Source organism: Saccostrea cucullata, unplaced genomic scaffold (assembly GCF_032062105.1).
Source record: "Saccostrea cucullata isolate Sc308-1 unplaced genomic scaffold, CSIRO_AGI_Scuc_v1 ctg1519, whole genome shotgun sequence".
Lineage (NCBI taxonomy): Eukaryota > Metazoa > Mollusca > Bivalvia > Ostreida > Ostreidae > Saccostrea > Saccostrea cuccullata.
Genome location: NW_026921153.1, coordinates 151,745 through 179,661, shown reverse-complemented (window position 1 = coordinate 179,661; position 27,917 = coordinate 151,745). Strand labels below are relative to the sequence as shown.

The following is a 27,917-nucleotide window of genomic DNA, read 5'->3' as shown; positions in this document are numbered from 1 at the left end:
TATGTTTGTGTTCAGGAAATGGTGCCTATAATTGTTGATGAAATTGTTCTTCAAAAGAATACGTCTTTTTTGCTTATTTTAAATTCTTTAATCATTATGAAACCTTAAACTATATTGAATTTGAATGGGTGTTCCTGCATGTTTTATCCCATGACTCCGTGAAAAGGTAGATGCATGACTGGTCCTTTTATCATATGCCTAACAGATACGTCACGCATCGATTGCTATGAATAAAGACCAAATTAGCAGGCGAAACAAACTTATTTTTTATAATATGGAGCTTTATTTGAGTTATGAGCTTTGTTACTTTATTTGTAAAATGAGATTAATTAAGGTCTTCCGCTCAGGCGGAAGACCTTTTACTAATTCTGATGGTTAAGATTATTCCCTATTATTCTTTTTTTTTTCACTAGACGCCAACTTTGAGACCTCGTAACTCGTTCATTTCTCAACGGATTTCGCTCAAATTTTCAGAGGTTATAGACGTTTATAAATTCTATCAGAATGCTGACTAAAGTTTCAAAAAGTCACTTCCGGTTTCGAGTTATTTCCCTTATAACGAATTTTTATAGGCTTTCGTTTCTAGACAAAGGCTCAGAGACGGCTAATACTGGAGCAAAAATTCTACTGATTTTAGATAATAGAAGAATTGAAGTTGTGCACATCGGTTTTTGTTTTTCGATTTCTCTATTCAAAATGGCGCTATATAGGGGTTAAAAATTAGAACGCTTAAAAGAACCAAAAATTACTCATGTTTTGCTTATCTTCTAAACTAAAAATATTTTGTTAAAATATATAGAACATAATTTGTGCAGAACTAGAAAGTCTTTCAAACGATATGTCGGAAAAAGGGCTGACCCCTAAATAAAGGGATCTAGAAGGGCCAAAAGTTTTTTTTACCAGATATCTTAAAAAGTATTGAGAATTTGTTATACATCAAAGAAGCAAAGTTGTTGAAAATGTCAAGCTTAATCTAATGTAGTCGTCAAAATACGTCCAACGTTGTCACTTCCTGTCAAACCGGAAGTAGTCGGAAAACGCGTATTTTTGCTGTTTTTGACAAGTTTTTGGGCAACATATGTCTCTGGGAGCTTAAAAATTAATTTTTCGTGCGTCGTCGACACTTCCAGTCAAACTGGAAGTAGCAAAAATGGCTTATTTTTGCATTAATTAACATAGCATTAGAGGATTCAAATAATTTTTGTTAAAAATGAAAGCTACTTCCGGTCAAACAGGACGAAAGACCTACTCGTTGCTTTGCAACGAGCTTTGCTCTAGTACTTCAATTTATTTCTTAGTTATTCCAATAATGTGTACTGTAGCTTGTTAATACATGTATTCAGAATTATGTTCCCCAAACGAAGTTGGGGAACATATTGTTTTTACTCTGTTTCTTATTATTATTATTAGGGTCTTCCATCTTCAGCGGAAGACCCTTCTATTATTCTTATGTTTCTTTTTCAATTTTCTTATTATTATTATTATTCTTTTTTTCTGCACAAATTTTGTGCCGACGATTCCTCAGAGATCTTTGGAACGATTTCTTTCAAATTTTCAGGGTTGGTGCAGAATTATCTGAAGTTAATTCCGGCTGAAGGATTTTTTCAAAATCACTTCCGGTCTAGAGTTATCGCCCTTTTCTTAAAATTCAGACGACCTCCGTGTCTGTGATAGAACTCAATAACGGCTTAAGCTAGAGCGTTGAAATTTTCAGTGATAATAGAGGACATGTTGCCATGTTGCACCTGGGTCAGGATATTTTCCGGAAGTGTCTAGTATGGAAGCTCGGTAGGAGTCAAAATTTAGGACACGAATCATGACTGATTTTTTAAGACATTTTGCATCATATCTTTTGAAGTATAATGATTTGTTAAAACATACTGAACAAAATTTGTGCAGAATGACAAGATCTTTAAAATGATATCAAGAAAAAAGTGCTGACTCATCACATTAGGGGCCAAAAGGGGCTTAAAGTCTTTTTTCGATAACTCTTTAACAGTCAATATTTTGTTATACATTACTGAAGCAAAAATGTTTATTTCAACAATCTACAACTATATATTGTGATTTATATGTCGTATAATACAGGATTAGGGGCCACAAGGGGCCAGAATACTAAATCTTTAACGTGTTATATCTCGAAAGTGAGAAATATTTTGACAAGTAATATTGAACAAAAGATGTTCAAAATCATGTTCTGAACAATATGCAACCTTTCATTTTTCGCTAAACGTCCCCGTTAGGGAGTTGAAGGGTTGGCCCCTAAATATTTCTTTTGCGAATAACTCGAAAACAAAAAAGAATCTCTAAATAGTTGTTGAACAAAAAGTGTTCAAAATCTTAAGAGCTCCAAGATGAAATCTAGAAAAAGGGGCTGGGCACTCAAATTAAGGGCTAAAAGGGATTTAAAGTCTTTTTTCGATAACTCTTTTACAGTCAATATTTTGTTATACATTACTGAAGCAAAAATGTTTAACTCAACAATCTACAACTGTATATCATGATTTTAATGTCGTATATTACATAATTAGGGGCCACAAGGGGCCAGAAGGCTAAATCTTTCACGCTTTATATCTCGAAAGTAAGAAATATTTTGACAAGTAATATTGAATAAAAGATGTTCAAAATCATGTTCTGAACAAATTGCAACCTTTCATTTTTCGCTAAACGTCCCCATTAGGGAGTTGAAGGGTTGGCCCCTAAATATTTCTTTTGCAAATAACTCGAAAACAAAAAAGAATCTCTAAATAGTTGTTGAACAAAAAGTGTTCAAAATGCTAAGAGCTTCAAGATGAAATTGAGAAAAAGGGGCTGGGCACTCAAATTAGGGGCCAAAAGGGGCTAAAATTCTTTTTTGATAACTCTTTAACAGTCAATATTTTGTTATACAATACTGAAGCAAAAATGTTCATTTCAACAATCTACAACTGTACATTATGATTTTAAAGTCCTACATCACGTAATTAGGGGCCACAAGGGGCCAGAAGGGTAAATCTTTCACGCTTTATATCTCAAAAGTGAGAAATAATTTGTTAAGTAATATTGAATAAAAGATGTTCAAAATCATGTTCTGATCAATCTGCAACCTTTCATTTTTCGCTTAACGTCCCCATTAGGGAGTTGAAGGGCTGGTCCCTTAATATTTCTTTTGCGAATAGCTCGAAAACGAAAAAGAATCTATGAATAGTTGTTCAACAAAAAGTGTTCATAATCCTGGTAGCTTTAAAATGATATGAAGAAAAAAGGGCTGATCCCTAATTTTAGGGGCTGTGAAGGGCCAAAAGTCGATTTTAGAAGTCGTTATTGTTCAATGTCTTTTTACAGATTATGGAAAATTATTATTTTAGAATGAAAATCTCAATCAAAATCTGATCTCATCTCATCAAGAATCGAACGGAAGACCCACTCGTTGCTCGCAACGAGATCGTATCTAGTTCTTATTATTTTTCTTCCTGGGAAAATTTTGTCCGCGAGTGATCTTGTAAACTACACATCCGACTTAGGTGAAACCTTTTTAGGGTAAGTAGGCATGTTATGTAGATTTGCGGAATCAAGGTCATTTTGCGTGCACGTGCTTGCAAGAGCGCGCACGTGCAAAACTTAAAATGACCAATATATAATGGATATAACCGTAACTTCTCTATTTTGTGACGAAATGTTTTGAAACTTATAATGTAAGGATATATTAGTAGTATGCACAAGATGACATGATCAAAATAGCAAGATCGCACGCGCATGCACGTGTGCTTCGCTCTGATTGGCTGAAACTAAAGTCTCAATATTTTTTTTGTTTTTTGATAAAATCATTTGAAATTTTGAACATAGTCATACATTAGGGAGATCTACAGCCTGTAATATAAGATTTTTCATGAAAGCATGTGCATGCACATGTGCTTGCAAGAGCTCGCACGTGCAACACGAGAAATGTCCAATATAATTGATACAGACGTAACTATTAAAATTATTGATGAAATGCTTTGAAACTCATTTTATAAGTATATATTAGAAGCATAGACAAAATGACATGGTCAAAAAAGTAAGATCTCACGCGCATGCACGTGCGCTTCTCTCTGATTGGCTGAAACTAAAGTCTCAATATCTTTCTTGTTTCTTGTCATAATCCTTTGAAATTTTGAACATAGACCTACATTATGAAGATCTACAGCATGATATATAAGAATTTTCATGAAAGCATGCGCATGCCCGCGTGCTGCAATCTGATTGGCTGAAATTTTAAATGGCTATATCTACTTTGTTTTTTGACGAAATGCTTTGAAATTTAAAACATTGTCATGCATTAGGATATCCTACAATATGATATAGAAAAAAATCATGAAATCACGCGCATGCACGTGTGCTGCAATCTGATTGGCTTAAACTTGAAATGGCTATAACTCCCTTGTTTTTCAACCAAACAGGATGGGATTTAGAATATAGATAGATGTAAGGGACTCCTACAAGAAGGTATGGTCATCATGCACGTGCACGCACGTGCGTGCATTTGGAACGAGTGAAATGAAAAATACACTTGAAAGGGTGATTTTTCATACTTTTGGACCGAATGCTTTAATATATTGTATATTAAAATATGTAGATAGTGTAGACAAGATGATATGATCATAACGCACATGCATTCACATGCGCACGGATGCAATGCTAAAATTTGAATATAATTGGTATCCTTCTGAGAAAACGTTGTTAAAGTCAAAATGCACAGAGTTTGTCTTCTTTAATGAAGCTTACAGGGAATATGGCACCAAAAAGGAGTTGGGGAGCGTTTGGGGAACATCTGTAACGGTCCCCGTTACAATTAGCACTAGTTATTCTTGTATTGTGATTTGTTTCTGTTCAGAAGAATTTATTTGCCATATATGCAATGACATATAATGTATCAAACGTCTTTATTACATTCTTGATTTTGTTTTTTTGGTATTAGAAGGTACTTGAAGGTTTCATACCCTTCTTCAGTAAAAATAAAGATGATCTTAATGTTAATCAGGACAAAATTTTACTGTTAACTCATTAATTATTCGAACATTATTGTTCAGCAGATCAAGTTCATTTGTTGTCAATGTTTTATCATTGATTATTGGTCTTTTCTCTTTCGAAAGTAATATGTTTGCTACAGGCCTGCAGCAGATCTAAAGAAAGAAAATTTTCTTGATTGCACATGATTGCCGCTAGCTGCAACCTTGCAACAAACATTGCAGCACTTGCTGAAAGGCTTGCAGCAAATTCGCAGGAATCCAACATATTCGCAGGAACATTTCAAGAAACACACGCAAATGAAATTTTCGCTGCAAGTTATAGCAGAAAACATATAATATAAAATCTTGTAAAATTACAATACTTGATAGCAGTACAGTCAAGTAATAGAAAAACGTCTTTCGTCAAATTAGCTGCAGAACTGTAGCTCTCCGAAAAAAATATATATTGATAGACCGGAGAGCTACAGTGCCACACAAAAACTGTACATTTATAGCGCACAAAAAAGTGCGCTGTTTCTCGATTTATATCTCCGTGTTCTTAAAACTGTCATCCCAAATTTTACATCGCCCGCGTGGCGCAGTGGTTAGAGCGTCTGCTCTAGAGTCGTGAAGTAAAGAGTCAATCCTTACGTCGCGGGTTCGAATTCCACTGTGGGACGTGGAGACCGTTCCTTCGCATGAGACCGTATAAACCGAGGTCCCGTGTCGCAGAGGGTGCTGGCACGAAAAAGATCCCTCCCCGCTAAATGGCCCTGAGTGCGGAGTATAGGACAAAATTTGCAGCTCTCCACCGGCAAGTGGTTGCGTCTCCATATGAGTGAAAAATTCTCGAGAGGGACGTTAAACAATATACAATCAATCAATCAATCAATCAAAATTTTACCAACCATGTGTTCCTAACATATTCTTTCAACGTTTCCTCAACAAAACATTCCTTATAATTGTTTCTAATAGCCCTCCTGAAACTGGAATTGAGATCATCTAAAATTTCGCCTATTTATACTGCCATTTTGGTTTGCAAGATAATTCGGTCCAACGCGCTTCGTACAGATGTAAACCACGTCGTTAATTGATAAAGGAGTAAGGATTTCATTGAAATCTAGCTTTTTGCGACTGAGGTAAGAATTTAAAAGAATTAATCCAGAACCAAGCTCATTTTTTTTGTGCGCAAAAAATATACATTCTTTTCAATGGTGTGGCACTGTAGCTCTCCGGTCTTTCAATGTATATTTTTTCGGAGAGCTACAGTTCTGCAGCTATCGTCAAATATGAAGCCATCAGCCTTAGCACGATGCAGCACAGGTAACCTAGAGGACTAGATTCACTGGTTTAATAATTACAAGGATGCTTAAATAAATATGATATCATCGCTAATTTTTAAACATAATCATTAAATTTAAAAGAAAATAATTTATTAAATACAATTTGTAAAGAATATGAATTTATCTAGTGGCATTGGATCTGCACAGGGACAAGGAATGTAGAGAATATCGCTAAAGCGATAAGCAAATTCGTGATTAACATCAAAAGTGCAAGGGCATAGACTACTTTGTTTAAGCTGAAATTTGGAATATTTATTGCTTATATAGTGTATATTTTGAAAAGTCCTGGGAGCTGATCCTGGTCTGCATAACATTATTTTTATTTATAACAGAATTTAAGCGAAGTGGAAATTTTTAGCTGTGTATGCCCTTGCACTATCCTCATTACCTACATTCAGCTTAACAATTCTTTTTTTATACATGAAGTCACGTGACAAACAGCTGATACGTGCGATATAACTGGTAATAACTACGACCCAGTCCTATCCATTATTGATAGCTATATTACATTTTCTACAAGTATATTCAGTTGCTTTGTTACAATTTTTTAAAAGAAGTAATACGTACTAAAACGATGCAGAGGTCACATTTTCCATATCGGTCCTTAACATAGCTGAGGCAGCAAATAAGTCAAATCAGCCAATTGCAATGAAATGCAAATTGTACTTGGGTCAACACAGAATTTGTTATTTTGAAATGTTTGAATAAGAGTTGTACATGTTTCAGTACAGTCTGTATTTTATTAGAAGTTTATATACTGTTTTGAATGTTTACTACAAAATTAATACAGAACTATGGATGTAGATGTACACTGGCATCTGGAATATCTAATTTGCAAAATCTACTTTTCTTTTATTTTAATGCGAAAAAAATATCTTAACATCATCTTAAGAGTAACTGCAAGGTGTATCATCTAGGTCAAATCTAAATCTAATTATTATGGATATCAGTCCTCACTTTAATATCACATTTGTATGCTTCTTAAATGTATAAAACGTCCCAAATCAATCATTATAATTATTTGTATACTCGATATGTTTTCAAATAAATTAGTATCTGTTATATGTTTTATTCAATTTTTAAATTATGTCTAAAGTTCTTAATTTTCAATAAATAGTGTATGCATAATGCATTAAAAGCTATAATACACCTTAATAAGGAAAAGTATGGAAACATTGTCTTGGAACATTAAGAGAGTCAATCAACTCTTCAGAAACTTGCATCATTTCAGACATGTGGTGGATTTTCTCTAAAATTAACAGATTAAGGTCAAGACAAAGGCTTTCTTTGAACCTGCTGCTTGTATACAGGAATGTGCCAAAATCATAAGAAAATTGTTTGCTGCAAGTAAGCAGCAATATTGCCACAATCTTGCTGCAATGTTTGCCGCAAGTTTGCATCAAGGTTTCCATATTTGTTAAATCGGACATGCAGTAAACTACATATACATTTGCATGGTAAAATGTTCGTTTCACACTTGTCGCAAACTTGCTGCAAACACCAAGGCTTTGTATAGACTGTCATGATTTTCTTTAGCGACACTGCTGCAAGTTTGTAGCAAATATTTGCAGGAGAATAATATATTTTTGGTAAGGGAATTATTTATTTTACATATTTTATCAGTGTTCGTGTTTGGGATCTTTTAACTTACCTTATGCATGTACTGACATGAAATAAAACAATCTTTTGTATTGAGTGCTTTGAAAAGAAATATATTGATGTTTATGTTTTCGTTTTTAGCTCACCTCGACGAAGTCGAGATGAGCTTATGCTATACCCCCGGCGTTGGCGTCGGCGTCGGCGTCCCAGGTTAAAGTTTTAGGAGCAAGTCCATTCCCAAGTAACTATAAGCCCTACCTAAACCAAACTTGCATGGATGATGCATCTAGGGATGTACACTACCAGACTTGCTTCGGATGCTGGATCTGACCTACATTTTCCAGATGAGTGACCAGGTTAAAGTTTTTGGAGCAGGTTAAAGTTTTAGGAGCAGGTCCATTCCCAAGGAATTATAAGCCCTACCCAGACCAAACTTGCATGGATGATGCATCTAGGGATGTACACTACAAGACTTGCTTCGGATGCTGGATCTGACCTACATTTTCCAGATGAGTGACCAGGTTAAAGTTTTTTGGGCAGGTTAAAGTTTTAGGAGCAGGTCCATTCTCAAGGAATTATAAGCCCTACCCAGACCAAACTTGCATGGATGATGCATCTAAGGATGTACACTACCAGACTTGCTTCGGATGCTGGATCTGACCTACATTTTCCAGATGAGTGACCAGGTTAAAGTTTTTGGAGCAGGTCCATTCCCAAGGAACTATAAGCCCTACTCGAACCAAACTTGCATGGATGATGCATCTAGGGATGTACACTACCAAACTTGCTTCGGATGCTGGATCTGACCTACATTTTCCAGATGAGTGACCAGGTTAAAGTTTTTGGAGCAGGTCCATTCCACAGGAACTATAAGCCCTATTTGGACCAAACTTGCATGGATGATGCCTCTAGGGATGTACACTACCAGACTTGCTTCGGATGCTGGATCTGACCTACATTTTCATTCCCAAGTAACTATAAGCCCTATTTGGACCAAACTTGCATGGATGATGCATCTAGGGATGGACATTACCAGACTAGCTTCGGATGCTGGATCTGACCTATATTTACATTCCCAAGTATCTATAAGCCCTAGCTAAACTAAACTTGCATGGGTGATGTATCTAGGGATGGACACTACCAGACTTGCTTCGGATGCTGGATCTGACCTACATTTTCATTCCCAAGTAACTATAAGCCCTAGCTTAACCAAACTTGAATGGATGATGCATCTAAGGATGGACACTATCAGACTTGCTTCGGATGCTGGATCTGACCTATATTTTCCATACAAGAGACTTGGTTAAAGTTTTGGGAACAGATCAATCCGAATGAACTTGAAGACCTTGATATATGCAGTATTAACAGTTATGAATATTTGTTTACACTATACATATACATATTTTTCACGCTACAGGCTTAGAAATGTGTATATGCCATGTAAGGGGTTAAACACAACTTGCAAGAATATTGTTGTTGGGATGAATACTAAATATTAAGAAAATATGATGTGAGATTTGCATTACTTAAACTGATGACATTCGTCGAGGTGAGCTTCGTAATCTTTGATTACCTATGTTTCAAACAGATACAGATTTTAATAACATGTCGGGCTCGTCGGTCACAGTAAAAATTTCTAAAGAAAGATATGAGTCCAGTACCTATAAGACAACCCCTGGTGGGAAAGGTCACCTATGTAAACCTGTTATTGTGGACATCAGAAAGACCCACTTTGGTGTCTTCAGTCACAAGCGACCATCAGCCTCCAAGGACGTTGATCTTCTTAAGCAGACGTTCCAAAACTTACTGGGGTTTCACCCAGACCCCTACGTCATTAATGATGAGTATTCCAAAAAGGAAACTGATCCTTTATACTCGGTAGAAAATCTGAAAAAAGAACTGAAAAACATTTAGTAAGAGTTTGGAGGCTTATGTGTCAAATATCTGTGGATTATGCGAAACGGCAGAGTTTTATGATTTTTAAAAAAAATTCTGATTTTATCTTGTTTTAGCCAGTAATGAAGAGATAACTAAGGATTCGGAGATGTTTGTGTGTGTTGTGCTGGCGTTTGGGGAGTCGGGGTATTTCTATTTACCCAATGATCCAATAGATTGCTTTAATCCACGAAGTCAAGAACCTCCAAAATTCTCCGTTAATGATCTGCTGCTGAGCTTTAAAGGAAACCAATGTCCACATCTGATCCTCAAACCAAAAGTGTTTTTGATACAGGTAATTATAATGCTCACCAATTTTTAAGCTCACTTCAAATAATTATAAATTTGTGGTGCCTAACTTGGCAATTGATGATGCATAAAGTGATATAAACCAGCTGTCAGAAATGCTTTGTATGCCAAATCTTGCTTCGAGGCCATAAAACTAAATTAAGCTCACATTTGATCTCAATCTCACTTTTACATAAAAAGTATATACAATGTAGTTGAAAGGTGAGACTGAGACCAAAAGTGAGTTCATCTAAGTTTTATGGTCCCGGCAGCTAAGTCATCATTTTGAAGGCAACTGAAGGGCAAAAGTTTTTGAATTTTTCACCTATACTGTATACGGAAGCACTCAAAAAGATCACTTGCTTAGTTTATATTTACCAAGCAAACACTAAGTTTGATAAATAAAATTTCCAAAATCTTTGATTTTTTTGTTTTAAATCTGCAGACATGTAACCCTAACCTTGTCCAAATAAATAAAGCACAGTTATCTATGGGCAGTGGACCATTGCCCCAAATACAGAGAACCCCGATAGAAGCGGACATTCTTATCTATCAATCAATTATCTCAGGTAAGACTTCTTATCTATCAATCAATTATCTCAGGTAAGACATTCTTATCTATCAATCAATTATCTCAGGTAAGACATTCTTATCTATCAATCAATTATCTCAGGTAAGACATTCTTATCTATCAATCAATTATCTCAGGTAAGACATTCTTATCTATCAATCAATTATCTCAGGTAAGACATTCTTATCTATCAATCGATTATCTCAGGTAAGACATTCTTATCTATCAATCAATTATCTCAGGTAAGGCATTCTTATCTATCAATCAATTATCTCAGGTAAGACATTCTTATCTATAAATCAATTATCTCAGGTAAGACATTCTTATCTATCAATCAATTATCTCAGGTAAGACATTCTTATTTATCAATCAATTATCTCAGGTAAGACATTCTTATCTATCAATTTTCTCAGGTAAGACATTCTTATCTATCAATCAATTTTCTCAGGTAAGACATTCTTATCCATCAATTAATTTTCTCAGGTAAGATTTATGTAGGAGGCGGGGGATTACTGCCCCCCCCCCCCCTCCTGATGAACGCCTTAGAAGCGGAGACTCGATTCGTATCTATCACTCCATTGTCGTAGCTAGTTTTAGAACATTATGAATATTTGTCTGAATATGTGACTTGACTATATCTTTTAAGAATTAAAGATTCAATGTTTACGGGTATAATTACATAAATTCTATAACTCCTTTAACTCCTTTACTTGACAGCAAATTTTCAAAATCCCTGTTTATCCTTCCAGTAAGTTTAAAGTTGATGGAAGAGCGAATGCAACGTTACAACGTCAGTTGTGTTTTTTTTATTTTGGCTAATGATGTATATTATACACTTCCATGTTTTACTTTTGTGACGTCAACATAAAATGTTTGTCCATGTTTTAGTGTTTTAATGCCGTAGATTACCACACAATTAAAAAAAATACATGCAAAATACACATGTTATGTAAACATCCTTATATATTTACATCCACTGAATATTTTCTCATTTATTTCTTAAGAAAATCCATTGCGTTAATCACTGCATGATCTACATAAGGCATTTCGCCTGTACAGATTTCTTGATCAGTGGCTGTTCCATCAATGAAACATATAAAGACGTTCACATCATTAATACAATACTGAATCGTTTTAAACCTACTTTAAATGATTATATTATGGGGAAGAAGGCCCTTTAGCTGACAAAATACCTGTCGTTCAATTTTTTTTTCATATTTTGTATATCTCTAATATAGTATGTCCCACATACCTTAAAAGCAAATAAATCAATAGGTTTTTAGATTTATTTCTGAGATATTGAGTGACAAATACTATACCCCACAGTGTCCAAGCGGAGTTTTGATTCTCAATGTTTCTGGGCCCATTAATCGATCCTAAATAGATTTTTTTTCAGCATAGATAAAAAATATCTCAGCGAACATGTGTCTTTTAAAATATTTCAGTGTATTAATAGGTTTAAAAATTCGAAAAAGCAATTTTCTTTTGTTACATCGCATCCGGATACGGAAAATTACGTACTTTTTAAAGAAAACTTAAACAAAAAAAATAATTTGCAAAAAGCCCTATCATTCAATATTTGCGTTTAAATAAAAGATCGCCATGTTATTGATTAGCTGTAAAATATCGATTTGTGAAGCTGAGCTCAATATTGCACAGGGCATAGTTAAACAAGACATGAGCTTGAGAAAAACGTGTCATGTATACATTTCTTGAGTACGGGAAAAACCTAACTATGACGTCACACATTGGCGAAATAAGCGAAATGAGACATGTCTACAAAATATTACCGTCAACAACCATGTAAATTTTTTTTTGTGTTCCCTTATTCATAAAATACAACATCATGTACACTGTACTGATCATGAGCCGTTATTAGCTCACCTGAGCCGAAGGCTCAAGTGAGCTTTTCTGATCACATTTTGTCCGTCGTCCGTCCGTCTGTCCGTCCGTAAACTTTTCACTTTTTTGACTTCTTATCAAGAACCACTGGGCTAATTTTGACTAAACTTGGTACAAAGCATCCTTGGGTAAAGGGAAATTTCAATTTCTAAATGAAGGGCCAAGTCCCTTCACAAGGGGAGATAAACAAGAAAAGACAACAACCACTGGTCACAAAAGCTAAAACTTACGTGGAAGCATACTGGGGTAGTGTATACGTAGATTTTAAACAGTTTAAATCATGACCCCCATGGGAATGGGCGGGGCCACAATGGGGAATCAAAGTTTTACATAGAAATATATAGGAACAATCTTTGAAAATCTTCTCAAGAGCCATGGGCCCAGAAAAGCTGAGACTTATGTGGAAGCATCCTGGGGTAGTCTAGATTTTAAATTGTTCAAATCATGATCCCCGGGGTAGGGCGGGGCCACAATGGGGAATCAAAGTTTTAAATAGAAATATATAGGAAAAATCTTTGAAAATCTTCTTTTCAAGAACTACTGGTCCAGAAAAGCTGAAACTTACTGTAAATCAATAAATTTTCACGACACCTTATTTTCGCGAGATAGTCATTGACTCTTGATTAGCGAGACAAAATTTTCACGAATTGTGGTTATTGTTCTATATAATCTTAAGGAATACTTTTATACGCGAGAATTTAATTTTGCGAGCACACTGTCTCGCGTAATTACGCGAAAATAAAGTTCTCGGGAATAATAAGTGGTTTACAGTATGTGGAAGCATTCTGGGGTGGTGTAGATTTTAAATTGTTCAAATCATGACCCCCGGGGTTGGGCGGGGCCACATTGGGGAATCAAAGTTTAACATAGAAAGATATAGAAAAAAGTCTTTGAAAATCTTCTCCTCAAGAACCACAGGGCCACATGAGCTGAAACTTATGCGGAAGTATCCTGGGGTAGTGTAGTTTCAAATTGTCTAAATGATGAGCAGCGGGGTAGGGGGGTCACAATATGTAATACTGTAAATCACTTTTTATTCGCGAGAACTTTATTTTCGCGTTATTACGCGAGACAGTGTGCTCGCGAAATTGTAATTCTCGCGTATAATAGTATTCCGTAAGATTATATAGAGCAATAACCAATATTCGCGAAAATTTTGTCTCCCTAATTAAGAGTGAATGACTATCTCGCGAAAATTAGGTTTCGCGAAAATTTAGTGATCTACAGTACAAGGGGGAAATCTAGTAATGAACAGAATGTTCAAAGCTTCTCAGGTGAGCGTTGTACCCATGGGCCTCTTGTTAAGATATTCTACTACCCGTGTCTACCGTGTATAATCTTACTGTACTAAGAGATCCACAATGACGTGAATGACTCGTTGGACGCTCAGTGTAGGGAAAGAGAAGAGTGGATCAATCTATTCCGTAATTTGATAATATTTGCAAGAAAGTTTAAATCTTTCTAGATATTCTTATACAAGATGATGAAATTAAACAGTTAAAAAATTATTTTATTATACTTTCATGTTAAATACTACAATCTGATTGGTTTAGACCCAGTTGACAATCCGTTCTATTACCCTCAGCTGTAGCAACACACGTGGCAACGGGTAACACAACGGTGATGTCACATGTGTGGAAATAATGCGCGTACGGTTCACCGTAGAATTCTCTAAACGTCAGTTGCGCGTTTGAAAGAACCGGATAAACTTGACCTCAATAAAAGCTTGTCTCCGATGTAGCTTACTTGAAAACAACGAACGACAGACGAAACATGCTTGCGACTAGTTGCGAGTGCAAGAAATAACGAACATTTAAATGAAAAAGGACTCTTACATTATCAGATTAACAATAAAGAGGTCAGTAAAACTTTTTCGAAGTAGCGGGGAGTTTGAAAGCTTTTGAAACGTGAGCGTAAAGACGATCGACGATTTTTTTTTGCTGACATCCTAAATCAAGAAGACATTCAGTATAATAAAATAAATGGTGCCTGTTTTGGAGGGTAACAGTTGAAATTGACAGCCCTCGGAAATCATTGTCAACCTCCGCTGACGCGTCGGTTGACAATGGTTTTCCTTCGGGTGCCAATTTCAACTATTACCCTCCAAAACAGGCACCATTTATATACAAGTACTGTGGTTTCAATCTTGTTTTGTACGTATTTTATCAGAGATTATGACGTTATTAAACTGAGTCATGTGACCATACATCCTTCGTTCCCTTAAACAGATACAAATATAAACAATCAAATGTCTTTCTTTGTTTGTTATTACAGGAATTAACGGTCGCAGCTACTGCAGAAAATAATTAAACAAATAAAATATAATTGTAATTTTTTACAGGAGAATATTCTGCTCATAAAGGAAATACTGATAGTAAGTCCGCCTGTCAGTTCGTGTACGCCCTCTTTAAGGAGGTCGAGGCTCTCACTGACGACAGGGAAGAGTTCGAACTGACCGATCTCATCCTCAATGTCAATAGGTCACTAGAGGACTTCATTGAAGAAGAGTATAATAAATCTAACGACGGAAACAAATCCTGGAATATCGGACCTCCTGAGGTCCCAGTGTGTATAGATCAGTTGACCAAGAAACTGGTGCTAAAGACACGATAAAATTTAACCTGGAATGACAAACTCCCAGAATTCCCTTTGTATATAGATTAACTGACCAAGAAATATGCATTTATGGCACAGTGAACAAAGACACATACTAAGAGATCTTTTGCTGTAGATTACATGTAATATGTTATTTTTGTTAAAAATATCTTTTGATTAAATATTAATATACTGTATTTAAACCTATAGCTATTTGAGATATTTTTATAGGATCTCTCATGATTTGAATTTGGATGTTTTTATCTAATGTGTTGTTTGGGTTTTCTTTTTCCCCGAGCCTTGGCGAGGAGATAAAATACACGAGTTGAATAAAAGTCATATCCAACTTCAATTAATATAAATTCTTTTTATTCCATGTTTAATACTTCACAACCAATGTTTTACACTGTTTTTATGTAGGACTTTATTTTACTTCATCAAGCTTACGCAAAACCATTTTGACAACACAACTGCACTTATACTGATGGATATCAGTACATGTACATATCCAATGAGTCATATCCAAAGGATAAAGTTATAAAGTGTATCCAATGTGCTTCATCCATTCATGCGAGATATTTAATCATTTATTGAGAAAAAATAATATGTTTAACGTATTGTCAATTAACAACTGTAATTTTCTTATAGGATATATCCTGGTGAACTTGAGATAGAAGATATCAGAGAGTCTGACACATCTGTTTCATACTTGGATATTTTACTTGAAAAGCCCTATGATAACTTTATCATGACTTAACTTTTCTATCGTCAACCTCCCTTACTTATACTGCATCACCTACATATGAACTTTATATATCTCGGTTGATTCGATGCACAAGAGCATGCTTTACGTATGAACAATTTCTAAAACGAGGTAGATCAATATTAACAAAAAAGTTGATGAATTTCAAACAAGAATATGATCAGTCTAGTTAAAAGTCATTTCGTAAGTTATATGGTCGATACAATGACCTTGTCAGCAAATACAATTTATCAATGATTCAAATGCTGACTGACGTTTTTCATACTTATTGTTAGGCCATTCTTTATACATTAAATTGACGGATTTTTCCGTTATTTTCCAATTATATCAAGGAGCACATGGCAGGTGTGACCGGTCAGCAGGGGATGCTTTCTCATCCATGACACCTGATCCCACTACTATGTTCTCGAGGTTCTTATTCTTGTTTGTTCCCCTCCTTTGTATTGTTTTTAGACTTATACAGGTCGGAGAGAATACTCGAAATCGGGTATTATCCGTGAAATCGCGTATAATACTCGATATAAGGGTATCGTTGAATCCGCGAAATCGGGTATTCCGTGCAACTTTCTATAAAAACTAAAGAATTAAGCAACGGCGCATTATGCCAGTAACTGTTACTTGTACATCAGTATCTTGTGGATTTATTTTTATTAAACCTAATTCATACGGTTGTCAAATAAGTTTAAAATCACACGACAAACACTGCTGGGGTAACAAAGAGGACACAATGGCGTTGTTATTTTTCAATATAATTTCTAAAACAAATAACTACACGTCGTTTGTCTTTATTTCCCATTAAAGTATTCCATATATTCAATTTTCTAATTTGTGCACTATTCACAAAACGTGAAATTTTAAAGAAATTAAACGACTAACGCCGTGTTATATTTTTACTGAAAAATGTATGGCGTCCCTTTCTCGTGAAATATAAATTATTCCTAAAAGTTAGAGAGTACAATATAGGCGAGTCATAATTGTATATCTCTGCCATAATAGAATACCAATTTTATTATAAAGAAGAAAATAAAATAAGATTAAATAAATACCCACGGGAAAACAGTTTGAAAATAGCTAATTGAAGGTGAGTAACCTTTTTTATGTCAATTTAGCTTGAAATTTTTATTCAAAGACATCGTAAATATTTTGGTTGTATTTTAATCGATACAAGATATGCTATTTTACCTTTATTCGATGCATTTTGTGTGAAAATTGAGAGTGAGAAGTCATAGGAACAGGATGTTCTTGTTTTTTTTTTGGGGGGGGGGTGTAAATAAAAGTCAATGTGTACATCTTTTCATGAGCTTATAATACATGTACATTGAATTTCTCAATATAGATCGAGGTACAGTCATATTGAAATATGAATTATATAGTCAAGTTTTCACATTTCTTATAGTTTTTACGTTTATGAACATGTTAATGAACAAACTGAATTAATGGAGTGTTCAATTGCCTTTGAAATCTTTGTCTCACTTTTTGGGAATATAATTCCTCATAGGACATTAAAATTTTATAAAAATCGTAGCCACTTCCTTTCTTTATTATACTATTTGAATTTGCTAAACAGGGTAAATTTTACCTCTTTACCTTCTATATTTTTAGCTCACCTGAGCCGAAGGCTCAAGTGAGCTTTTCTGATCACATTTTGTCCGTCGTCCGTCCGTCTGTCCGTCCGTCTGTCCGTCTGTCTGTCTGTCCGTCTGTAAACTTTTCACATTTTCGACTTCTTCTCAAGAACCACTGGGCCAATTTTGACCAAACTTGGTACAAAGCATCCTTGGGTGAAGGGAAATTTAAATTGTTAAAATGAAGGGACATACGCAAGGGGAGATAATCAAGAAAAGACAAAAATAGGGTTGGGTCATTAAAAAATCTTCTTCTCAAGAACCACTGGGCCAGTAAAGCTGAAACTTATGTGGAAGCATCCTGGGGTAGTGTAGATTCTAAATTGTTCAAATCATGACCCCCGGAGGAAGGGCGGGGCCACAATGGGGAATCAAAGTTTTATATAGAAGTATATAGGAAAAATCTTTGAAAAATCTTCTTCTCAAGAACCACTGGGCCATAAAAGCTGAAACTTATGTGGAAGCACCCTGGGGTAGTGTAGATACTAAATTGTTCAAATCATGACCCCCGGGGGAAGGGCGGGGCCACAATGGGGTATCAAAGTTTTACATAGAAATATATAGGAAAAATCTTTGAAAATCTTCTTCTCAAGAACCACTTGGCCAGAAAAGCTGAAACTTATGTGGAAGCATCCTGGTATAATGTAGATTCTAAATTGTTCAAATCATGACCCCCGGGGGAAGGGCGGGGCCCACAATGGGGTATCAAAGTTTTATATAGAAATATATAGGAAAAATCTTTGAAAATCTTCTTCTCAAGAACCACTGGGCCAGAAAAGCTGAAACTTATGTGGAAGCATCTTGGTATAATGTAGATTCTAAATTGTTCACATCATGACCCCCGGGGGAAGGGCGGGGCCACAATGGGGTATCAAAGTTTTACATAGAAATATATATTGGAAAAATCTTTGAAAATCTTCTTCTCAAGAACCACTGGGCCAGAAAAGGTGAAACTTATGTGGAAGCACCCTGGGGTAGTGTAAATTCTAAATTGTACAAATCATGACCCCCGGGGGAAGGGCGGGGCCACAATGGGGTATCAAAATTTTACATAGAAATATATAGGAAAAATCTTTGAAAATCTTCTTCTCAAGAACCACTCGGCCAGAAAAGCTGAAACTTATGTGGAAGCATCCTGGTATAATGTAGATTCTAAATTGTTCAAATCATGACCCCCGGGAGAAGGACGGGGCCACAATTTGGAATCAAAGTTTTATATAGAAATATATAGGAAAAATCTTTGAAAATCTTCTTCTCAAGAACCACTAGGCCAGAAAAGCTGAAACTTATGTGGAAGCATCCTGGTATAATGTAGATTCTAAATTGTTCACATCATGACCCCCGGGAGAAGGGCGGGGCCACAATGGGGAATCAAAGTTTTACATAGAAATATATATTGGAAAAATCGTTGAAAATCTTCTTCTCAAGAACCACTAGGCCAGAAAAGCTGAAACTTATGTGGAAGCATTCTGGTATAATGTAGATTCTAAATTGTTAAAATAATGACCCCTGGGGGAAGGGTGGGGCTACAATGGGGAATCAAAGTTTTTTTATAGAAATATATAGGAAAAATCTTTGAAAATCTTCTTCTCAAGAACCACTGGGCCAGTAAAGCTAAAACTTATGTGGAAGCACCCTGGGGTAGTGTAGATTCTAAATTGTTCAAATCATGACCCCCGGGGAAGGGCGGGGCCACAATGGGGTATCAAAGTTTTACATATAAATATATAGGAAAAATCTTCTTCTTAAGAACCACTGGGCCAGAAAAGCTGAAACTTATGTGGAAGCATCCTGGTATAATGTAGATTCTAAATTGTTCAAATAATGACCCCCGGGTGAAGGGCGGGGCCACAATTTGGAATCAAAGTTTTATATAGAAATATATAGGAAAAATCTTTGAAAATCTTCTTCTCAAGAACCACTGGGCCAGAAAAAGTGAAGCTTATATATATAGAAGCATTCTAGGGTAGTGTAAATTCTAAATTATAGGAATCGTGACCCCCGGGGGAAGGGCGGTGCCATTATAGGGAATCAAAGTTTTACATAGAAATATATAGGCAAAATCTTTGAAAATCTTCTTCTCAGGAACCACTGGGCCAAAAAAGCTGAAACATATGTGCCCATGGAAGGATCATGGGTTAGTGTAGATTTCAAAATGTCTAAATTATGATCAGTGGGGTAGGGTGGGGATGCATTATGTATAACAAGGGGGAAATCTGGTAAAGAACAGAATGGTCAAAGCTTCTCAGGTGAGCGATGTGGCCCATGGGCCTCTTGTTTTAAAAACGCTATCTTATACCTCATTATAATATGCTAATACAACGCACCATTTAATTGGCTCTAGACAATATGTCACAGTTTTCTTTTAGTTATTTTATCTATGATACGTATTACTCATGGCAATAACTTTTCCTTATACTCATTTATAATGCAAAAATGTGTTTAAAAAATAAACATGAATTCTAGTTATTTGTAGTCTTATATTGTGTTAGAAAATAACAGGTTGCTTTTTGTTTACCTACAATGTATACAATTTTTATTTGATGAATAAATCTTCCCTACGATTAAAAATATATGACTGAGTTTACCGACCGTGACATTCAAAGAGAGGTCTCTTGGACACATGTAGAACACAGTCGAGATTGTTTTGTCAGAGGTGGTCAAGAAGACTTTAGCCCCCCCCCCCTTTTTGAAGTCGCCAAGAAATGGTAAAATATTAATGACTTAGCGAAATTAAACGATCAACAGTTATGTTCTCTCATAAGCTGTATTCCTGAAACTATCACTGTCTCTGCTAAAATGAAGACATATTCTGCAAATATGTTTGAATGATAAATAAAAAAGAAAGGATTTTCAAAAAAAGCGAAAGAGGGTTCTGTTAGCCGAAATTTTAGACTTTTTTTATCATTATATTATTTATACATTCATAAATAAATTTGATTTTATGCACAAGTTGAAGATAATTAATCTTGACGCCCAAATTCTTACTTGGCTAGTGATACCTTTAAAAAACATGTGTATCTAGATGAAAGTTAACTCGGCAACATGCACCATCTCATTGTTTAAGTTATATTAGGTGATTACACCTCCTATACCCGATTTTGCAGATTCAACGATACCCTAATATCGAGTATTAGACGCGATTTCACGAATAATACCCGATTTCGAGTATTCTCTCCGACCTGTTATAAGCTTGAACACTGTTCCTTTTCTTCATATGATATTCTGTCGTGCAGAAGAAAGATTTAAATTTAGCCAGTAACAAGAAACACTCCTAATATTTTTCGAAGTTTATATCTCTCAGTCAAAATAAGTTTATATTACTAAAAATAAAATTGGAAATGAAATTACCATAGGTTCTTTCTTGAAATTGACATTCTTTATAACAATGATGTGAAGGAAAATTGGCAGGGCCAGATTCATAACTTAAACAAGATATGTCTGTGAAACACTATTGCCCCGTATGTCAATATAGAGAAGGTTAAGCTTTATTTTAAATGCAGATCAAACATGTTGGTACTTAAAGTAAGGCTTTTCCACAGGAAATGCAAATGTGAAATACAAAACACTAGCGCCACGTGTTTAAAGGTCATGACCACGGTTAACATTTTTAAAGGTAGAACAAACTCCGGGGTCAAACTGTTCCCCACGAAAACCGTCCCGGTCAAAGCGTTCCCAGATTTTGGTCAATGCGTACCATGATTTTGGTCAAAATGTCCCCAGATTTTGGTCAAAGCGCCCCCTGACATATTTTATAAACTACGTTTTCCTATCAAAATATGTCAGGGGGCGCTTTGACCAAAATCAGGGGGCGCTTTATAAACTACGTTTTCCTATAAAAATATGTCAGGGGACACTTTAACCAAAATCAGGGGGCGCATTGACCAAAATCAGGGGACGCTTTGACCAAAATCTTGGGGTGGTTTTGTAGTATCATATTTCTATAAAATATGTCAGGGGGCGCTTTGACATATTTTATAGAAAAACGAAGTTTCCAAACCGCCCCCAAATTTTGGTCAAAATGTCCCCTGATTTTGGTCAAAGCGCCCCCTGACATATTTTGGTCAAAGCGCCCCCTGACATATTTTGGTCAAAATGTCCCCTGATTTTGGTCAAAGCGCCCCCTGACATATTTTATTGAAAAACAAAGTTCTACCAACTTCTGACTGTCCACGCCTTCATCAAATCGGGCGCCGTCATGAAGCAGCTCCCGCTTGCCTTTATTCTTATGCCTGGGAAGCGGAAAAGGGATTATAGCGGGGTATATATTTTTCTCTCCATTTGATTAATTCATGTTATTATAGTATATATCACATGTTTATGTTCATAAACATCGTAAATATCATATATTTTCAGCAAACCAAAAAAAAATGTGTGAAATGCCATCATTAGCATGTCAATGAATTGCACTGATTTTTTAAAACTTATTTCAGGTCCTCTCTGTTCTTCTGGAACACCTGCCAAGGCAGCCCAAAGTAAACAGCGTTGTTGTTGACTTTGAGGCAGGCCTTTGGCAAGCCATTCGGGAGACCTTGCCAGACCTTGACATCCATGGTTGTGTCTTCCACTGGACACAGGCTGTCTGACGGAAAGCGGCATCCATCGGGCTTTCGGCAGCTTACAGGCACGACGACGGGACGCACGAGTTGATAAGGATGTGTCTTGGTCTGCCCTTCCTTCCTTCGGCACACATCAGGCAAGCTTTCCAAAAGCTTCGGGAGCAAGCCTCAACCCCCCTGCTTGAGGTATTGTTACGACTTTTATTTTTCATTTAAAAATAGTAATAAATACTTAAAATAGTAATAATAGTAAAAAGTAATAAATGATTTAATTAAATTGCATATTAATAAGTATTTCCTTTAAAAACATTAGGAGCTGATGGTGTACTTGGAGGAGACCTGGATCAACAATCCCCTGTGGCCCACCCACTCATGGTCAGTCTTCAGGCAGTCCATACGCACCAACAATGACGTTGAGGGTTGGCATCGGCGCCTCAACGACCAATCTCCAAATGGACAGCTGCCGTTCTATGTTCTGGTGCCACTTCTTCACCAAGAGGCTAACCTGCTACCCCTCCAGAGGAAATTGGTGTCCGAAGGAAAGCTGTGCCGTAGGCAGAGGAAGACAGGGCAACAGCAGCGAATCTTCCACCTCTGGGACCTGTACGAGGCCAGGGAAATTCGCTCCCTGCGGTTCCTAACCAAGTGTGGTAAGATTATAGACCCCATTGACAAACAGACATGACTGACCTTTTAAAGAGCCCTGGACATTGAGTATCAGATCTCTACGTACTGATGCGACATTGCGTGATGCATGGGGATCTGAAACTTTTCTGACTAGCTGACAGATGTTGTAAATACTTGTAAATACTAGTAGTAACTTAATATATTTATCCAACATACCTTTTATGTCTGAAATTAGTAAATGATTTATTTTTTCATTTGTGTCACAATGCTCTGAAAGATTTTTAATTCGTAATGTTTTAGTAACAAAAGAAATTCATGCATTTTTTTTTCGCAGATGGCATTCATTGTTCATTGAATTAACCATGCTTTTTCTTTCAGGAATTATTTTAATGTTTCTTTAAATCTGTCTTATTTGGAAAATACCCGCATAAAGCATTTATCCAACATGTCTTTAATTAGTATTTGAATTGCTTTTTCCAGTGCTTTGAAAAATATTTAATTCGTAATGTTTTGGTTAAATTTTAGTTTAATGCATTTCTTTGCCGATGACATTTATTGTTAGTTGTTTTATAAACCATGTTTTTCTTTCAGGATTTTTCATTTTCTCTCTCTTTTTTTTTCAATTTGTCATATTTGGAAAAAAATTATCTTACCTCTGTAATATTATGATTAACAACTGTTTTGGAAATTTATTATCATTTTCATTTGGAATAGTCCGTATAAAAACAATAGATACTATTTATCTTTTTTCAGTTTATTTGTTTCATTATACACTCTTTTTAATCATTATTTTTCTTATGTTTCATTATTTCATTTTTGTTCGAATAAAATTATTTGCATTGTGAAGTTTGTGCTTGTCAGAGATTCATCTTTGGGTTTAAATTATTTCATTTTTTCCCCTCAAAATTATAGCTCTTATTGAGAAGGCCTCCACGTGGCAAGAGATGGGCAACGATATCTTTTTTTTTAAAATTATTATTATTATTATCAATTTATTTTATGATACCGGCAATCATTCTCAGTTTTAAAAAAATATAATAAATATATTTATCCGTATTAAAATAAGAATCAAACAAAATATAAGAATCAAACAAAATATAAGAATTTAAACAAAAAACTTTTAGTAAGAACCGTTTTTGTACATGGATTTTGGAGTTCAAAAGTTATATTTATTTGAGTTTAAATTTTTTCTTCAAAATTATGGCTCTTTTTGAGAAGGCCTTCACGTGGCAAGAGCTGGGAAACGGTATCTGTATCATTTTTTTGGGGAGGGGATATATTAAATGATACTGGCGAACATTCTCAATGTTTCCCATAAAATCATTCCATAATTTTTAAAACTATAAATTAATGGTATATTAGGGAACGTTTTGCTCAAAAATAGGGGGCGCTTTGACCAAAATTTGGGGGGTGCTTTGACCAAAATTTTGGGACAATTTGGAAACTTTGTTTTTCTAAAAAAAAATATGTCAGGGGGCGCTTTGACCGAAATCAGAGGGCGCATTGACCAAAATTAGGAGGCGGTTTAGAAACTACGTTTTCCTATCAAAATATGTCAGGGGGCGCTTTGACCAAAATCAGGGGACGCTTTGACCAAAATCATGGGGCGCTTTGACCAAAATCAGGAGGCGCTTTAGAAACTACGTTTTCCTATCAAAATATGTCAGGGGGCGCTTTGACCAAAATCAGGGGACGCTTTGACCAATATCAGGAGGCGCTTTATAAACTACGTTTTCCTATCAAAATATATCAGGGGGCGCCTTAACCAAAATCAGGGGACGCTTTGACCAAAATCAGGGGGCGCTTTATAAACTACGCTTTCCTATAAAAATATGTCAGGGGCGCTTTGACCAAAATCAGGGGGCGCATTGACCAAAATCAGGGGACGCTTTGACCAAAATCAGGGGGCGATTTTGTAGTATCATATTTCTATAAAATATGTCAGGGGGCGCTTTGACCAAAATCGGGGGACATTTGGACCAAAATCATGGTTCGCTTTGATCAAAATCTGGAAACGCTTTGACCGGGGCGGTTTTCATGGGGAACGGTTTGACTGGATTTCATTTTAATTTTTGTTAATGAAATTGCACTTCCATGGCGTTCAACTTTTGTAGTGTGGAAATGCATGCTTTCTTTTCCCCGTCCGTTTTGTTACAGTTGGTTATATTGATAGAATCAAACCAAATACGAAGTCAGAACTAGGAGAGAACATAGACAATATAGGAAGTACTGACGGTAAGTCGGCCTGTCAGTTTGTGTACGCCCTCTATAAGGAGGTCACAGCTCTCACTGACCACAGGGAAGAGTTTGAACTGACCGATCTTATCCTCAATGTCAATAAGTCACTGGAGGACTTCATTAGGGAGGGGCATTTCAAATCTGAGGAGAGAAACAAACCCTGGAATATCGAACCTCCCGAGGTCCCGGTGTGTATAGATCAGCTGACCAAGAAACTGGTGCTAAAGACACAATAAAATAGAACCATGAATATCAAACCACCAGAGGTGCCTGTGTATATAGATCAGCTGACCAAGAAGTATGCATTTGAGGCATAATGAACAAATTTAAGACTTATTTGCAGAGATCTATTGCTGTAGATTACATGTAATATGTTATTTCTGTTAATAATATATATTTATATTTTTTTCTAATATTTGGAAACCTATTTGAGATAATTATATAGGATCTCCCATTATTTGTAGTTGGATATGTTTTTTATCCAATGTGTTGTTTGTGTTTTCTTTATCCCTGAGCCTTGGCAAGGAGATAAAAAACACACAAGTTGTTTTTAATACTTCACAACCAATGTTTTACACTGTTTTTATGTAGGACTTTATTTTACTTCATTAAGCTCATGCAAAACCATTTATCCAACGAGTTATGTGGGTTTTCTTCATCCCAGAGCCACAACAAATTGGATAAAAATAATATCCAACTTCAAGTCATGTGAAGTTCTCATTATCTCATGTTCAATACTTCACAACTGATGTTTTACACAGTTTTTCCATAGGACTCCATTTTATTTTACTTTATTATGCTAACGCATAACCATTGTGATGTTTGAGGGATATAAAAAAATATCAAATGAGGCAAATCCAAAAGATAAAGGGGTAAACATGGATTAAATTATAAATGTGTTTGACAGAAGGATAATACTAGAGAGTCTTTCTCATTACATGTAACATGTACTATAAAAATTTCCAAAAACAAAATTAATATTATCTTGATATTTTTACATAGTGTATCCAATGTGCCTTAATTATCCATTCATGCGAGATTTTCATTCTTTACTGGAAAAAAAATATTTTTTTTGAGAGAGAAAAAAAGTTTTAATTGAATGTTAATTAACATCAAATACTTGTAACTAAGTAATCCTTCATGAGGTTTTGACAGTTTCCTGCATCAAATAATGTTTGTTGTAAAGTTTTCAATTGGATTTTAAAGAAGTTAAATTTTATAAAATAACACATGCATTATTTAAAGTTTAATTTGTTGTTTGTAGAAACAACAATGATTGTAAATCTTTAAAATGACTAATATGTATACTTTTATATGTATTTTTACTACTCAAGTAATCATCTACTAACATATATATTATAAATTTGATGCAAAAAGGTTGTATGTAATCTTGTTTAGCGAATAGATAAATGAGATTGACATTAAACTTGATAAAAACCACTCTAGGGGTTTATGTAGTCTAAGGGCTGATACCCAAGTGATACTTTTCATCAAGACCAAATCAGATTTATTTTTAGGTCACCTGAGTCACTAAGGTTACCAATTGCTATTTGTTTTTTTCCATTGTCATCAGTTCTTACGTCGATAGGATATATCCTGGTGAGCTTGAGATAAGAGTTACCACAGAGTCTGACACATTTGTTTCATATTTGGATATTTTAGTTGAAAAGGACATTAATATATACATGTAAACCAAGTATTATGATTATGTGTTATGAGGGTTTCTAAATGACATATTATTAATCAACAATCTATTCTTATAGAATTGTTCTATTAATTTTCGGTCTTGTTTGACATCTGTAGTTGAAGATTAATTGTTTTCATTTGATGTTTTGAAAGGGCATTTTTGCACATGGTAGCATTATCTAATTCTTGAATCTCTTTCCTGTCTCACTATATCAATGTCAATTACTCATTCTTGTTATCAACTTTATGGTTAGATCTTAGGATTGTGTTCTTTGAATTTTTTATTGTTAGCTCTACTGAATTTCAGTGCTGTAAATTAATGTAATACGGATTCCCCTGTTCATGCAACTTTCTATCCTTAATTTATTTGGCTGGTCAGTACTAAAGTGGGCGTAGTTGTCAAAGATTAGATGTGATTGAGTTTGTAATTGAGTCAATCTAGGAAAATCCTATGTTAAATACAGTTTGTTCCAATCTAAGAAAATTATTTGTAAAATTCAGTTTCTTCCATGTACAAAATTCGTTCTAAATTATATTTGTGAAATTTATTTTTTTTGGACTTGCAACAAATTCTGAACTTTAAAACCGAATTATCAATTCACAGTAATATTACACAAGCTCTGTGATAATGGTCAACTTCCCTTATAATTACGCAGCAATATACCATCATCACCTGCATACGGAGTTTATATATCTCATTTGATTAGATATGCAAGAGCATGCTCTAAGTATGAACGATTTCTAAAACAATGTAAATTATTGACAAGCAAGTCGATAAAACGAGTTTCAGTTGTCTCGTTTAATGTCATCATTTCGTAAGTCAATACAATGACCTTCTCAGCAAATGCAATTTATCATTGGATCAAATTTTCACATGACTGACGTATTTCATACAAATTGTTAGTCCATTATTTATACACTGAATTGACGACGGATTTTTCCGTGATTTCCCGATCATGAAAATTAAGAAGCATATGGCGGGTGGGACTTGTCAGCAGTGGATGCTCTCTTCTCAATTGCACCTGATCCCAACTCTGTTGTGGAGGTCCTTGTTTGCTCTGCTCTTTTGTATTTTGTATTGATCTTGAATACTGTTTGTTATATCAATAATTGTTTCACTGTATGTCATCTTGTTTGATGAATTGATAAATGAGATTGACATTAAACATGTTATAAACCACTCTGGGGGTTTAGGCTGATACCTAAATGATAATTTTCA

The 27,917-nt window shown here is 35.3% G+C and overlaps 1 protein-coding gene and 1 pseudogene across 1 annotated transcript; both read left to right on the top strand.

Moving 5' to 3' along the window:
• The first annotated feature begins 9,491 nt into the window (after positions 1-9,491).
• LOC134259296 (uncharacterized) lies at positions 9,492-26,078 on the top strand. The gene is made up of 8 exons (XM_062741896.1): positions 9,492-9,822; positions 9,926-10,139; positions 10,578-10,701; positions 14,947-15,215; positions 22,022-22,168; positions 22,461-22,797; positions 23,993-24,003; positions 24,889-26,078. Exons 1-8 carry the CDS (start codon positions 9,515-9,517, stop codon positions 25,246-25,248), a joined length of 1,770 nt encoding a protein of 589 aa, XP_062597880.1. The 5' UTR covers positions 9,492-9,514; the 3' UTR covers positions 25,249-26,078.
• Positions 21,787-22,849, top strand: LOC134259301 (uncharacterized; annotated as a pseudogene).
• Positions 26,079-27,917: the final 1,839 nt, after the last annotated feature.